This window comes from Ictidomys tridecemlineatus, chromosome 4, assembly GCF_052094955.1.
Source record: "Ictidomys tridecemlineatus isolate mIctTri1 chromosome 4, mIctTri1.hap1, whole genome shotgun sequence".
Classification (NCBI taxonomy): Eukaryota; Metazoa; Chordata; class Mammalia; order Rodentia; family Sciuridae; genus Ictidomys; species Ictidomys tridecemlineatus.
Genome location: NC_135480.1, coordinates 206,290,597 through 206,305,563, shown reverse-complemented (window position 1 = coordinate 206,305,563; position 14,967 = coordinate 206,290,597). Strand labels below are relative to the sequence as shown.

The following is a 14,967-nucleotide window of genomic DNA, read 5'->3' as shown; positions in this document are numbered from 1 at the left end:
AGGACCCTCCAGCATGAAGGCCTTCCCTGACCAGCCTGTGCCCTTCCTCTTCCCTTTCTCATCCCCTTTTCTCTTTCTAGTACTTACAACCACAGAATGTTTATTTGGTATCTGCTCCCTCGTCTAGAAAATAAGTCTCTGGCGAGAGAAGCACATTGCCTGGTTCTTAGGAAGCATTAAGTAAATATTTACTGAGTGAATTATTCAAATATTAAATCATACAAAGACATGGGGAATATCTAATTCTGAATTAGGTATTCTGAATTCACTGGTAACTGAATTTTGCTTTTCCTCCTTCTTGATAATAGTGCGTAATGGGAAATCGGAGTGTTCCCTTTGCATCCAGACTCAAGATAACCTGCCAGCCAATCTGAATGACCTTATGAAATGCATTATAATCAGTTCTCTGGTAACTACACAAAGGAAGTTGAAAGCCATGTCTCTGCTGAGTGGTCGGAACCAACTAGCCAGAGCCATTCTGTCTCCAAACCCTATGGACTTTTGTACTACAGATTTACCAACTATGACGTCTGAGAGAATTGTGAGTGCTGATTGTATACCAGGGAAGGTCAGGCACTATTATGTCAGAATGTTAAAATGTCATGTTTGTAGCTGCTTGTGCACTTTTGTGTGTCTACAAGATGTGCTCACTATGTGTATGCAGTAGTGTTTGGTGTTTAGTTTTCTTCAGGATTGCAAAATGTGTAATTAGGCCGCTTACTCCAGGGAAGGTACAGGACAATAAAGAGTCAGCATCCTGCCAAAAGGTTTAGTAGGTGACTAGAATTCAAGAGGAGTCGTCCCGGGTTTCATGGACTGAACTTTGCCTTTGAATGATTGATAGTACTGTTGCAGATGCAAAGATGAAGTATGCACAAGTGTTTTCCACCAAAGAGCAGTGTATAGATTCCGGAAAATCAACACAGAAAGGCAAAAGGAAGCTAATAATATTGAACCCCTCAATGAATGGAGCATTATTTCAGTCAGTTCTCACCTTTCAGAGAACCCTGGACTTCATTGATAGGTTGAGACTCAGAGAGTTTAGGAATTTAGTGAACTAGCTTGAAAACAAAACTAAAATTTAGTCTCAGACCTGACCCTGAAATCCATGTTTTTTCTACTACATCACATTATGTAAAGAAAGAAATTGTCATGAAATATTTCTACTATGCAAGGAGAGAATTTACTAAATGGGAAAAAAATAGAAGAAAAATATGCAAAATAGAAAAATATAAATTAGTAAATGAAATTTAATGCGATTATTTCTGTAAGAATTACAAATTAAAAATACACTTGTACTTGTAAGTAGGCTGAAGACTACACGTGCTAATTAGTAATTAGCAACTAATTAGCTTTCTTTCCAGTAGTTAAAGTGATTTTTGGATTTAAGGTCACTTTAGGATCTTGCCTACCTCCAACCAAAGCTTTTGTGTAGCACAGATTGGAAGAAACTGAAAAGTTTTCCATTACCTTTCTCATACATCACTACAGGGGAGGAAAAAAAACAGCTCATTCCCACAACTGTCTTTTTCTACAGATTGCCTACTTAAGAGATTTCAATGAAGACCAAAAGAAAGCAATAGAAACTGCATATGCCATGGTGAAACAGTCACCATCAGTTGCCAAAATCTGTCTGATCCATGGGCCACCTGGCACAGGAAAATCAAAAACTATTGTTGGCCTCCTTTACCGATTATTGACAGAGGTAGGTCTGGGGAGGACACTGGTGCTATTAACTGGGTGTGTTATTTTACTTTTCTTGAATCAACTGACATATAAATAAGTATTAAAGTATCTTTTCCCCTTGTTTTTTGTTTTGTTTGCAGTGCTAGGGTGTGTATTTTTGATAACTCTGTAGAACTATATCAGGAAGGGGTGGCAGAGGGAGGAAAGAAGTCAGAAGGGCATTGTCTTATGTGAAGCAAGTCCTGAGAACTAGAGGATGTTCTTCAGGCTTTATTTTAGGCCACATGTGACACCAGGAAAGCATTTCAAAATGTGTTCCTGAACTACGTGTTTGTTGTACTGAATAGTGATTAATGTAAGTGGATGGTGTGTATAGTAAGGTGCATAGCAGTTCGGATAAAATTTTATTGCAATGATTTTAATATCAATGTAAGATGTAGATGCTTTTACTTATTTTTAACTATTATGGGAGCTTTTGAACATACATAGAAATAGAGAAAAACCTTAAAACCTTGTAATAGAGCTCATCAGATTTTGTGTGTGTGTCTCTGTGTGTTTGGTTTGTGGCAAATTGTAGAACCAGAGGAAGGGGCATTCAGATGAAAACTCCAATGCCAAAATCAAACAGAACCGTGTACTTGTGTGTGCACCTTCTAATGCAGCTGTTGATGAGCTCATGAAAAAGATCATCCTCGAGTTCAAAGAAAAATGCAAAGACAAGAAGAATCCTTTGGGTATGATAATCGTATGGGTTTTTAATTTGTTTTCTGTTTTCAGTGTTTGGTGTGGGCAACTTTGAATGAAAAAGAGCCAGTTATTTCTGGTGACAACATCTGCCTGGGTCACTGCCCATATGTATTTGCTGGTTCATTTAGCATATTTTTTATTGAGCATTTACTCTGTGGAAGGCATAGTGCCAAATACTGAACTTTCAACATTGAAACCTTCAAGGTGACGTACGATATAATGAGGTCAATGGGCAGTTATAGTATAGAGTGATAACTTCTATAATGGGACTTAAACATGGTATATTTTCAGGCAACTCAGAGACCCTTGATTCAATTGTTTGAGGGTTAGGGAGGGCTTTTGGAGGAAATAATATCTAAGATGAAAACAGAAGAGCACTTAGGAGTTGGCCACAGAACATAAGGGAGGAGGGGACTCAAGCAGAGGTAGGTCTAAATAAAAATCAGGTATGAGAACCTTGGGAAGTAAAGAGTCCATGAGGTAGGGGCTCCGGCGTGTTCACTGTAGCCCCTCCAGAACACTGCCCAACACTCAGTCAAGGCTCTCACGTGACTGAAGAGCTAGGGCCTTGGGGGCTGATGAAAATAGGCTGACGTTGAGCAATGGCTTTTGAAAGCAATAAAAACAATCATAGTCCGTAGTTATTGCGTGTTTGCTGTGTGTGAGCAGTCCTCAGAATCATATTGGGAGCTTGTCAAACAGCCCTACTTTCTGTGTCTGGCTGGGGGAAGCTGAAGTGTAGAGATGTTCTGTGCACCATAGGAGTAACGTTTTGTTGAAATGCACATAATAGTGATGAGCATTGCTACAAATGATTCAGGATACTTGAATGAAGATGTAAAATTCTTTTTTTTTTTAATTAATTTTAACTCTCTCTTCATACCACTCATTTTCAGAGATATTGCCCTGGCTTTATGTTATACTGCTTTCTCAAGCTCGTGGAATACCTTGTGTTCTCCACCAAATTTTATTTTCCTTGAGGGTAATTGACATTGCCTTTTATCAATTAGAATTAGAATCAGTTGCAAGTAATCTAAATACAGTGGCTTAAATATGATAGATTTTTTTTTTTTTAATTTCAAATTCAAAAGCCCAGAAGTGGGCAATTAGGACTTGGTACTAGTATCACTGGTTCAGTCTTTAGAGACCAAGGCTCCTTGTTATCTTGTTGCTCCATTGTGTCTGGCCACTTTAGTGCATCTCATGGTCAGGAATAATGCCTCAGCTCCAGTAATCACATCCATTAAGCATGAGGAAAGAGTCGATAAAGCAACAAAGGGAGTGTACTAGCCATATTTTAAGAAGGGTTCCTAGATACTGTCAGTAGCAACTCTACTTCCTCTTGGCCAGAAATGACGTGGGACCCCTCAGTACAAGAGAGAGTGGGACATGTGATCTTTATTGTGAGGGATCATATTCTTTTTTCTTCTACAACATAGGCACTTTTACTATTACATAGAGTGCATTTATTCTTAAAACTTTCCAGTACATCATCAGTCTACAACTTGCCTTTGCATGTTAGATTAGTGATTTTATGTATAGCTGTGGTCATTCGTATTGACAGCTACAGGCTACCTTCATTGTATGGGTTCACAATTTATTCATTAGCCATGGATTAGAATTGTAGGTTCTCGTCAGTTTTCATTTTGCACTTCATATTGCAGTAATTGTTCTTATACTTGCACATGTTCTCCACTGTGGGTGTAGAAACGCCTGCTGCTGTGCACGGTGTACAGTGTAGTGGAGCACTCCCAGCACAGCATGCAGAATTGGATCTGGTGTGTGCAGGGCTTTGATCACTTAGTGCATTGTAAAGTCAGCGTAGGGATACCTATAAAGTTAAAACAGAACAGAAGAAAGTAGAAGGATCAGACCGTAGGTCTGAGGATAAATACTGCCTAATGAAACTTGTTTCTGTTTTGAGAGGTGTGGGAATACTCTGGGTTTCACATGTGTCTGTCTAGAAGTGAAAATGTGGTTGCAGTGTTTGTACATTTCCCGTTTCCTAAATAGTGTCAGATTCTTAAAAGTGGCTGTGCTTGCTTGCCCTCCTGAGCACAGTTCCCACGTAGCTTACATGTGGTGATTCAGTGTTAGCTTGCTTTCCCTGTCTGCCTGAGGGTAAGCTTCCTGGCATGTTTGTGGTTGAATGGCACACAGGGGCCAGAGTGAGGATGAGCCAGGTATCTAGGTTGGATGTTTTTATTTCTTATCAGAGAGCAAATATTATATTTTCTGTAAGTAAAGAGAACTTTTTTCCCCCAGTACTTTCTCTCTCTTTTGATACTGGGGTGGAACCCAGAGGTGCTTTATCATTAAGGTACATGCCTAGTCCTTTTTTATTTTTTATTTTGAGACAGGATCTCATTGAGTTGCCCAGGCTGACCTTGCACTGGGATCTTCCTACCTCAGCCTCACCAGTTGCTGGCATTACAGGTGTGCACCACCCCGCCTGACTCCAGTGCTTTCTTCACTTTTCACTAATTGCAGTGGTCCTGGGTGTTTTTAAAGAAATGCCTTGGACATTGCTCCATTAAGTATGATGCTTGCTTCTGGGTTTCATAGGTACACTTGAGCAAGTTAAAGAGTTCTAGTCCTATTAGAGTTTTTTTCCTGAAAAAATGTTGGATTTGGGGCTGAGGTTGTTGCTCAGTGGTAGAGCATTTGCCTAGCATGTGTGAGGCACTGGGTTCGATCCTCAGCACCACATGAAAATAAATAAAGTTATTGTGTCCATCTACAACTAAAAGTATTTTTTAAAAATGTTGGATTTAATTGCATGTTTTTTTTTACATCTATTGAAATTATAATGAAGTTTTTAATTTCTTAATATGTCAAATTATTTTGTCTAATATTAAAATCTGATTCCTAGAATAGGGTCAACTTGTCTTGTATTAGCTTGTGTGTGGGGATGCTATAATGGAGCTTGAACCCAAGAGCACTATCACTTAGCCCCATCCCCAACCCTTTTTTTTTTTTTTTTTTTTTTTTGGAGGCAGGGTCTTGCTAAGTTGTCCAGTCTAGCCTCAAACATGCAATCCTTCTGCCTCAGCCTCTAGAGTCACTAGGTTCATAGGCCTGTGCCACCGTGCCTGGTTTGTGCATTTCAGTGTTTTTAACAAATTGCTCAATTGCTGATATTTTGTTTAGGTCTTTTAAGAGTAGTGTTCATAAGTGAAGCCAGTCTATAATTTTTTTTTAGTAATAATATCTTTCTCTAGTTTGAGTACTGAAGCTATTCAGACTTTTTAAATGAATTGATTTTTTTGTATTTATTCTTATGAATTAGCAAAACTCACTCAAATTTAGAAAAATTGAATAGAGCTATAATTATTAAAGGTATTTAATACATTAAAAACCTACCTATGTCAAAAATTAGACAAAAAATAAAAATAAAATACTAACAATGAAAAGAGAGAATTCATCCTATATAAAACAATTTCAGTTTTTCAAGATAATTTTCTACTTTAGGTTAGGTTTTTATATAGATAAGTATAAATTTGTTTATTGTGTTCTCATTTTTAAAAAGCACAACTGTGTTTCTGATTGGTTCCCTTTGTTGTTTGTTTATGGTTGGCTCCCCTTTATCATTCCCTGTATTATGTGTTTATTAACTAAATCCACATGTGACACAGACTTGTGGTTGGAAAGTTCCAGAAGAAATTTCTTTTCCCCAGCAGAGCCCATACCAAGACAGATACACTTCTTTTTCATCCCTCTACTTCTTCCAAGTCCTTTTGCTTCCTGATGGGCATTGAATTCCAAGCCCCCATTATCAAAATCTCTGTATTTTTATTGGAATAGTAGTTTTGCCAATGGAGACACTTTCTGAGTTCATAGGATTAAAAGATTTTAGAAATCTCTGCATTCTACAGAACATAGATCATACTTAGTAATGTTGATTTGAAGCACAAAACAAACACTCCCCCACCATGCAAATGATGTCTCTCATAGCTTTGGGAGCATTTCTGGATAGAGGAGGTGAGCCTCCAGGTGATGTCATCTCCCTTTCTGCTGGACACACAAGTGAAACAAGTGCAGTTTTGAAACCCCCAAGAAAATGTTGGCCGGAGAAGGTGGCTGCAAATTAAGAAGAATGGGCTATTTAAATAAAGTACTCACTTAGCATATATTGAGTGTATTGTGTACCAGCCACTATTTTAGGCAGTGACCAAAACAAAATCCTATTTTCATGGAACTTAGGAAGGACAGTGAACAGGCATCTATGTGGTGTATCAGTAGGAATAAAGTGCTAATGAATCTGTAGGGTTGCTCTAACCCATCCCTTTGATGCCTTTAGAACTATTTAAATAAAAATAATAAAATGTGGTAACCAGAAATTAAAATTGGTTAATAAATTGGCCAGCTATATGATGTTTACCATTTGTGAAATTTTCATCATCTTGTGTCCCTCAAATATAACAGGAAGCATAGTTTTATTTATATTTTGTGGTACTGGATATGGAATCCAAGGCCTTGAGCATGCTAAACTAACTTCCTCAGTCCCTGGAGCATAGTTTTAAAACCTTTCTGAGTATTCTGCAAAAAAGGATTTGATTATCAAATAAGATTGTTTTGGAAATTCAAATACATAGTCATACATGAAAATCCTTGAAATAGTCTTTGGTTAAGAAAACTGCTTTATTTTAACTTACCATTTCCCAAGTATTTTGTTGTGATTGTTACACAGAACATAATTTGAAAAAGCATTAGTATAATATAATCTCAGCTCTGCAGTGTACTATTTATGTAATCTTGCTGGCTTTTATTAGGTAGAAGTGATAAGTACTCGCCCTGTGGGGTTGTTGAGAAGAATATCTGAAACAGCACTGAATTTGAGAATCTGTTGTGGCCCCTGCTACCTAGTTAACAGTTTGTGTTAACCCCTTTCTGACTGTTAATATATTTGCTTAGAAATAGATATTATTTATGGAGACAGGATTTATTGATAGTGTCCTTATTAATCTTTAACTGTGTTTTTTAAAAAAATATTTATTTTTTAGTTTTTCAGGTGGACACAATATCTTTTTTTTTAAGAGAGAGAGAGAAAGAATTTTTAATATTTATTTTTTAGCTTTCGGTGGACACAACATCTTTGTTTTGTATGTGGTGCTGAGGATCTAACCCAGTGCCTCATGCATGGTAGGCAAGCGCTCTACCACTGAACCACCACCCCAGCCCTTTAACTGTGATTTTTATCAACAGGAAACTGTGGTGATATTAATTTAGTACGACTGGGTCCAGAAAAGTCTATTAACAATGAGGTCCTGAAATTCAGTCTGGACAGCCAAGTCAACCACAGAATGAGTAAGTGCTAAATATGGCATACCCTTGTGTTTTTGTTTCCTTTGTGTGGTAAAGATATTGTTCGAATTAGCATGTGATTTTTCTTTTCTATTTTTTAGAAAAAGACTTACCTTCTCATGTTCAGGAGATGCATAGAAGAAAAGAGTATCTAGATCATCAGCTTGATGAGCTTTCACGCCAGCGAGCTCTGTGCCGAGGAGGACGGGAAATACAGGTATGGAAACATTTCTTAATGCTTGATCTTTAGTGATAATGCAGAGATGCACAGTTTATGAGGATTTTATGTCATTTTATTGGCAAATGGCATGATTCATATGTAAAGATGTATACAAAAGTGGTATGCCTTATATCAGGGGTTAGCAAGCTTTTTGTACAGGCAGGAATATACATTTGTGGCTTTTTGAGCCATTTGCTCTTTGTTGCAGCTACTGAGCTCTGTTGTACTTGGAAAGCCATCATAGATAATGTGTAAACAAATGGATGTGCTGTATGTATTTATGTGCAAAACCAGATGGTGTATTGAATTTGGCCCATAGGCCAAATTATATTAAAGGTACACTGAATTTATTAGGTGTCATTCAGTTGTAAGTTAAACCCAGTTCAAATTAGGTTAAATAAGAAGAAAATTTATTGGTTCATATACCTGGGAAATCCAGGAGTGGATTAGCTTCAGATATGGCTGGATCCAGAGGCTCAAATGATATTATTTCTCCACCCCTTGATCTGTTTTTCTCTGTGTGTCACCATTTCTTCTCCAGGAGAAGACAAGTGCCAGCATTCTCTGGGCTCCACCATCCCAGCTTAGAAACCCCAGAGAAGGTCTCTCTCCCAGCATCTATGCATCAGTTCCAAGGAAGTACTCTGTTTAGTCCCTGGGTAGCCAAGCAGGTCTAATCCCTGTAATTAAGGGAATGGGTGCCATGATTTGCCAGCCAGCCTTGTATTGTGTGCTCATCTTGTGGCTGGAGGAATGGTTGGGGTGTGATTGACAACCTCATTTGAACCACCTGGAGATGAGTGGAGGAATGATGCCCCAGGGGTAGAATGCTAAGCAGACAAATAGCATGCATGACTGTGTCTTGCCCAGCAATGCCGAGAGTGGGTCCAGACTTAACTGGTAAAGAGAAAACAAGCTGGGTTAAGTTTTGTCATTGGTAAAATATTTTTAGGCTCATTCTTTTCACATATGAACAGTCCATTGGAAAGCACTGTGATGTGCTGAGTTTAGTTTTAATGATGGCATTCTGATTTTCTTCCAGAGGCAAGAATTAGATGAAAAAATTGCTAGAGTTTCAAAAGAAAGGCAAGAACTTGCTTCTAAAATTAAAGAGGTAAGTACTTCACTTATGGCATTTTCTTGTTTTCTCATGTTATGAAATAGTTCACACAACTTAAGGGCGTTTTTCAAGTTGTATTTTTTTTTTTTTTAAAGAGAGAGAGAATTTTAATATTTATTTTTTAGTTTTGGGCGGACACAACATCTTTGTTTGTATATGGTGCTGAGGATCGAACCCGGGCCGCACGCATGCCAGGCGAGCACGCTACCGCTTAAGCCACATCCCCAGCCCCTCAAGTTGTATTTTTAAAAGTATTCATTGTGCAAACACCTACAGAATTGGAAAAAAAAAAAAAATAATCTACCTTTCTTCCTTTAACCCAAGAATGAATGAATTTGCACATTCTGAGATTTCTTTTTTTTTTTTTTCCAGGGTGGGGAGGGTATAGGGGATTGAACTCAGGGACACATGAGCCACATCCCCCACCCTGTTTTGTATTTTATTTAGAGACAGGGTCTCACTGAGTTGCTTAGGGTCTTGCTTTTGCTGAAGCTGGCTTTTTTTTTTTTTTTTTTTTAATGGAGCTTTATTTTATCCATTTATTTATACACCGTGCTGAGAATTGAACCCATTGCTTCACATACAAGGCAAGTACTCTAACACTGAGCCACAATTCCAGCCCTGAGGCTGGCTTTTGAACTTGGGATCCTCCTGTCTAGGCCTCCTGAGCCACTAGGATTACAGGCATGAGCCACCATGCCCTGCACGTTCTGATATTTCTAAGAAAGAGGTGATTGTAGTTTTTTTGTTTTGTTTTGTTTTTCTTCCTCTTTTAGACCTGGATATATATGAATAATACCTCTTAGAATGTGCCTTCTTTCTCTTTCCTACCTCCTGCAAAAAACAATTATTATGATAATTACTATCCCAAATGAATAGTTGATGAATCTAGGTATGTGGGTGTTTTTTCCTTTAGAAAGAAAGAAAACCACATGTGTGAGTTTTGGGACAAGGGTGGCAACTGTGAGGCCTCTAGAGTTCCACTCTGTCTTGATTTTTGTTTTTTGGTTTTTTGGGGGGTGGGGGGTTACTTGGGATTGAACCCAAGGGCATTTTACCACTTAGCTACATCCCCAGCCCTTTTTATTTTGGGGGATGGAGTCTAAGTTGCTTGGGGCCTCACTAAGTTAGGGCTGGGCATAAGGACAGCTTGATGCCCCGCCCCATTCTTGGCTTAAAGCATGCTCTTTGTGCTTATCTTCCAGGACACACCACACACACACACACACACACACACACACCCCAAAATCTTAGGATGCTCTTGTATATAACCTATGCTCATTCATGTATAGATAGATGACTTATAATATCCAATATAATGTAAATGCTTTGTAAATAGTTTCCCAACTGTATTTTTCAGTGAATAATGACAAGGAGAAAAAGCCTGTACATACTCAGTATGGATGCATTTTCTTCACTAGATATTTTTAGTCCACAGTTGGTAGACTTCCTAAATGTGGACCTCACAGGTACAGAGAACTAACTATATAGCTGTTTCTCAGTATCCTTTGGATGTAAAAACATTAGATAAAAATTAGACTAATTGAAGCTAGGCTGAACCAGGTGATCATTAGAATGTAGCCTTATCAAGTCAAGCAGGTTCAAGGGGGAGAGGGCAATAGCAACCGCTAGTGTTAGTATTTTTGAGTTGAGAAAAAGCAGTTCAATTTAATTCATATTTCCATTTACAATTTCTTTATTTAAACTAAAAAAATTATGTGAAGACTTGGGTTGTGGTTCAGTGGTAGAGCACTTGCCTTGCAAGTGTGAGACACTGGGTTTGATTCTCAGCACCACATAAAAATAAAATAAAGATATTATGTCCACCTAAAACAAAAAAGAAAAAATATTTTAAAAAAATTAAAATGAGCCCCAAATTAATCTTTACAAATTTAAGGATGAAGTTCATTTTCCTATGGTCTGTTAAAATTGTGTGTGACAGGTTATTTTCTGAATGGCTGAGAGGAAAAGTTTCTGACAGTATTTCACCTGTGTGCACTGGAGGGCCCTGTTTGCACCCTGTTCGTAAAGCTCACGTACATACTTTGAAATCCAGTGGGATGAGTCGTTAATTCCACGTAGCCAAATTAGGCAAACTGAACCTCTAATAAGAATGTCAGTTTATTAACTTGAGTGCTAAAGGAACTTGGTATACAGTGTGAGGTGTCGTGCCTATTGGCCTTCATCAGAGAGGTAGACCAAGGTGGTTTTTCTTACTGTGGAAGTAAAATATTTGTCTGGTTCACAGGCATTTTTGTTGGTACTAGCTTTTATAAAGCTACAATATTATAGTAGATACTTAAAAACTAAGAGAAAAATGTTCATTCGAGCTTAGTTCTAATCCTGGTTTTATTCAGATAATTGCTTCACAACTCAGAATTATTTAATGTCTACTTGTGCTGATGCCTGCTTTTATACATCAGGCTACAAGAAGCATTGTAATCTACTTTGACCAAATCAAATTGTAAATAATTTTTAAAAATATACCTATGCCTAAGTCATATTTTGAGCTTAGACTGCAAAGTACAGTGTTCTTTTTGGTAGCTTCTGATTATCTTGAATGCTGTCCTGCTGTTTTGTAGATCAGAAGCGTCCCCTAAATTTTAATGAGTATTAAAAATTAAAAAATATTAAAATTGGGGCTGGGGATGTGGCTCAAACGGTAGCGCGCTCTCCCGACATGCGTGCTGCCAGGGTTTGATCCTAAGCACCACATACAAAGATGTTGTGTTCGCCTAGAACTAATAAATAAATAAATATTTTAAAAATATATTAAAATTAAAATAGTGGGTGATTTATAGTAAATAATCCTATTGTGGTTAGGGTTTATTTACAACTGGGAGTGATGGACCTCTCTTTGTCCCCTTAGGTTCAAGGTCGCCCACAGAAAACACAGAGCATCATCATTTTGGAGTCCCATATCATCTGCTGCACTCTGAGCACAAGTGGTGGTTTGCTGCTGGAGTCTGCTTTTCGAGGGCAGGGGGGTGTCCCCTTCAGTTGTGTAATCGTAGATGAGGTCAGTGAGCATTTGGCCACACTGCTTTGACTTGTGCTGTGAGGAGTGAGTCCTAAATAATTGTAGGTGCTGAGATGTTAATAAAATATTTAACATCTGATTTCTACTTGCCATTATATGTGTATTTTCTTACATTGTAATATGCTGTTAATGGTCCACTCTAATGAAACTGCCTTTCCAGTATTGGATTGTACTCTTTCCCCCTTGGTACCAGAGGATTGAGCCACATCCCCAGCCCTCTTTTTTTTTTTTTTTTTTTTAAAGACCCTAAGTTGCTTAGGGTCTTGCAAAATTGCTGAGGCTGATTTTGAACTTGGTGATCTTCCTGCCTCAGCTTTCTGAGCTGATGAGATTATGGGCATGCACCACCCAGTTTGGGAGTGCAGTTTTAAGGATGCCTGATTGTTTTTTTAACAAAATCCTTGTTGAGTGACTTTTTAAATCCTACTTGAAATCTCTGGTTACCTTTAGAAGTACTTATTTGTATCTAACCTACATACTTCTTCCTTTGTGCTTTAAATCATCTCTGGTTTTTTTATTTATAACTTCGGATGACTTTCAGCCTTAGTGTTTACAGCTAACATCCTTTATTCTTAGTTTATTTTCATTTAGCATACCTTTATTGGGTAATTGCTGTTTTCCAGAATGAAAAGTCAGGAAAGGTATGGAATATGAGAAACAGAGAATTGATCCAAAAGATCCAAGATCCAATAATCGTACCCCAGAAATATGTACAGTTATGCTCATAACTGTACAAAGTTCAAAGCCAGCCTCAGCAAAAGTGAGGGGCTAAGCAACTCAGTGAGACCCTGTCTCTAAATAAAATACAAAAATAGGACTGGGGATGTGGCTCAGTGGTCGAGTGCCCCTGAGTTCAATCCCCAGTGCCCCCCCACCCACCAAAAAAAATAAAAAATAGAAATAAATTTTAAAACAATATTTGCCAAAATGAAAAAATAGAGAAAGTGGAAGTTATGAAATAATTGAAGAAAATGCCACTGGATTAAAGAGAAACTTGAATGTCGTGATTGAAGCATCCTATTGAGGACAGGGAGGAAAGATACACAACACCTAGTGTATCTCTTGAACTTCAGAGATGAAAGTTCTAAAAGAATTTCAGAGCGGAAAAAATTTTCCCAGCTTCATGTCCAGCTGGAACAAAGAACACAAACCTAGAACGTGCATAACCTTATAATTTGCTGGTTCCCAAGTGATAGTAGTGTCTGTTGTGGCTAATTTCAAAAAATATGTTGTTTTGTTTTAATTGTGCTTAGAAAATTTGATTTTTGTTGTTGTTGTTTTGTTTTCATTTCTTTTTTTTTTTTTTTTTTAACATTTATTATGTGGTGCTGAGGATAAAGTCAGTGCCTTACCCGTGCTAGGTAAGCGCTCCACCACTGAGCCCAGCCCCTGTTGTGTTTTTTTTTTTTTTTTCTTTTTCTTTTGGGGGGTACCAGGGATTGAACTCAAGGGCCCTTGACCACTGAGTCACATCCCAGCCTAATTTTGTATTTTTATTTGGAGACAAGGTCTCACTGAGTTGCTTAGTGCCTCGCCCTTGCTGAAGCTTTGAATTCATGATCCTCCTGCCTCAGTCTTCCTAGCTGCTAGGATTATGTGCCCAGCTGTTTTTTTGTTTTCTCATAAAAAAAAAAAACCTCCTCTCTGGTATAGAAATGGTGTGGTACTTTTATGAATGGTGGATAAACAAGTAGCAAAGGTAACTAAGACTGCTTCTTCCCTCTGCTCTCATCCAGGCCGGGCAGTCTTGTGAAGTGGAGACTCTCACACCGCTCATTCACCGCTGCAATAAGCTCATCCTGGTGGGCGACCCCAAGCAGCTCCCTCCCACAGTCATTTCCATGGTGCGTTGCATTGTTCTGTACAAAAGTTGAAGGGGCTTTTTTGTCGTCGGTTTTCAGAAAGTGGTTCTTTCTTAGATTGCCATCTCTTGTATGGATGGAAAATGCCATATTTCACTGCATAATCATCACCACTGCATTAGCACATATTCGCAGGCATTCTATGTATCCTAATCTTGCATCAAAGACAGTTAAGCAGTAAATGATTTTTAAGTAACACTGACAATTTTTTTTTAAGCATCTCATTATGATTATACCCAATTTTTTTGCAAAAAAATAAAAAATTGGCATAAAATCCATGGTGATTATATGGTAAAATATAGTAGGACATGAGAAAACAGAATAAGTGCTTGTCTGAGTCTTAATAAGTAAAAATCTCTGCTAGGGTCCCTTTGTCAATTGTTGGGCTTAATTATGGTTGGGGTTTAGAGCACGTAAGCATTGGAGACAGGAATCCTAGATGGACTAGTCCATGTGCACCAGTGTTCCAGGGAAAGGGAAAACTGCAGCTACTTTAAGGGCTATATTTGATATATTTTATTTTGTACCAGGGATTGAACTCAAGGGCACTCTACCACTGAGCCACATCCCCAGCCTTTTTTTTAATATTTTATTTAAGAGACAGGGTCTCACTGAGTGACTTAGCACCTCACTGTTGCGAGGCTGGCTTTGAACTCACTATCCTCCTGCCTCAGCCTCTGAGCCGCTGGGATTACAGGCACACGCCACCACGCCCGGCTTATATTTGGTATATTTTAATAACACAAACACTAAAACATAAAAGAAAAACTTTATGGTGCAAGAAAAAGAATCCGAGCCTTCCTGATATATTTAATTATGCACAAATTTGAGGAAAGCACCATAAACAAATTATTTGGGGATACATATTCAATTTTAGAATTCTCTCTTTCATTGAACAAGAAAACAGCTATGCCCTCACATCATTTGAAAGTGAAGGTAACAGAAAAAGAAATCTTCCTTGTTGTAGATCCAGCTTACAGGGAGTGTG

The 14,967-nt window shown here is 38.1% G+C and overlaps 1 protein-coding gene across 13 annotated transcripts in view; it reads left to right on the top strand.

Annotated features, from left to right (window-relative positions):
- The window catches only part of Setx (senataxin), an 87,486-nt gene that overhangs the window by 56,830 nt on the left and 15,689 nt on the right, over positions 1-14,967 (top strand). For 12 of the 13 annotated variants that reach the window (XM_078048509.1, XM_078048508.1, XM_021723660.3 and 9 more), the window contains 8 exons: positions 309-541; positions 1,538-1,705; positions 2,264-2,420; positions 7,639-7,740; positions 7,839-7,954; positions 9,000-9,071; positions 11,947-12,096; positions 13,854-13,961. In XM_078048509.1, coding sequence (XP_077904635.1) covers positions 309-541; positions 1,538-1,705; positions 2,264-2,420; positions 7,639-7,740; positions 7,839-7,954; positions 9,000-9,071; positions 11,947-12,096; positions 13,854-13,961 — 1,106 coding nt within the window. Of the gene's footprint in view, positions 1-308; positions 542-1,537; positions 1,706-2,263; positions 2,421-7,638; positions 7,741-7,838; positions 7,955-8,498; positions 8,901-8,999; positions 9,072-11,946; positions 12,097-13,853; positions 13,962-14,967 lie in introns of those variants that run through there. The other variant, XM_078048514.1, reaches the window with a different exon arrangement.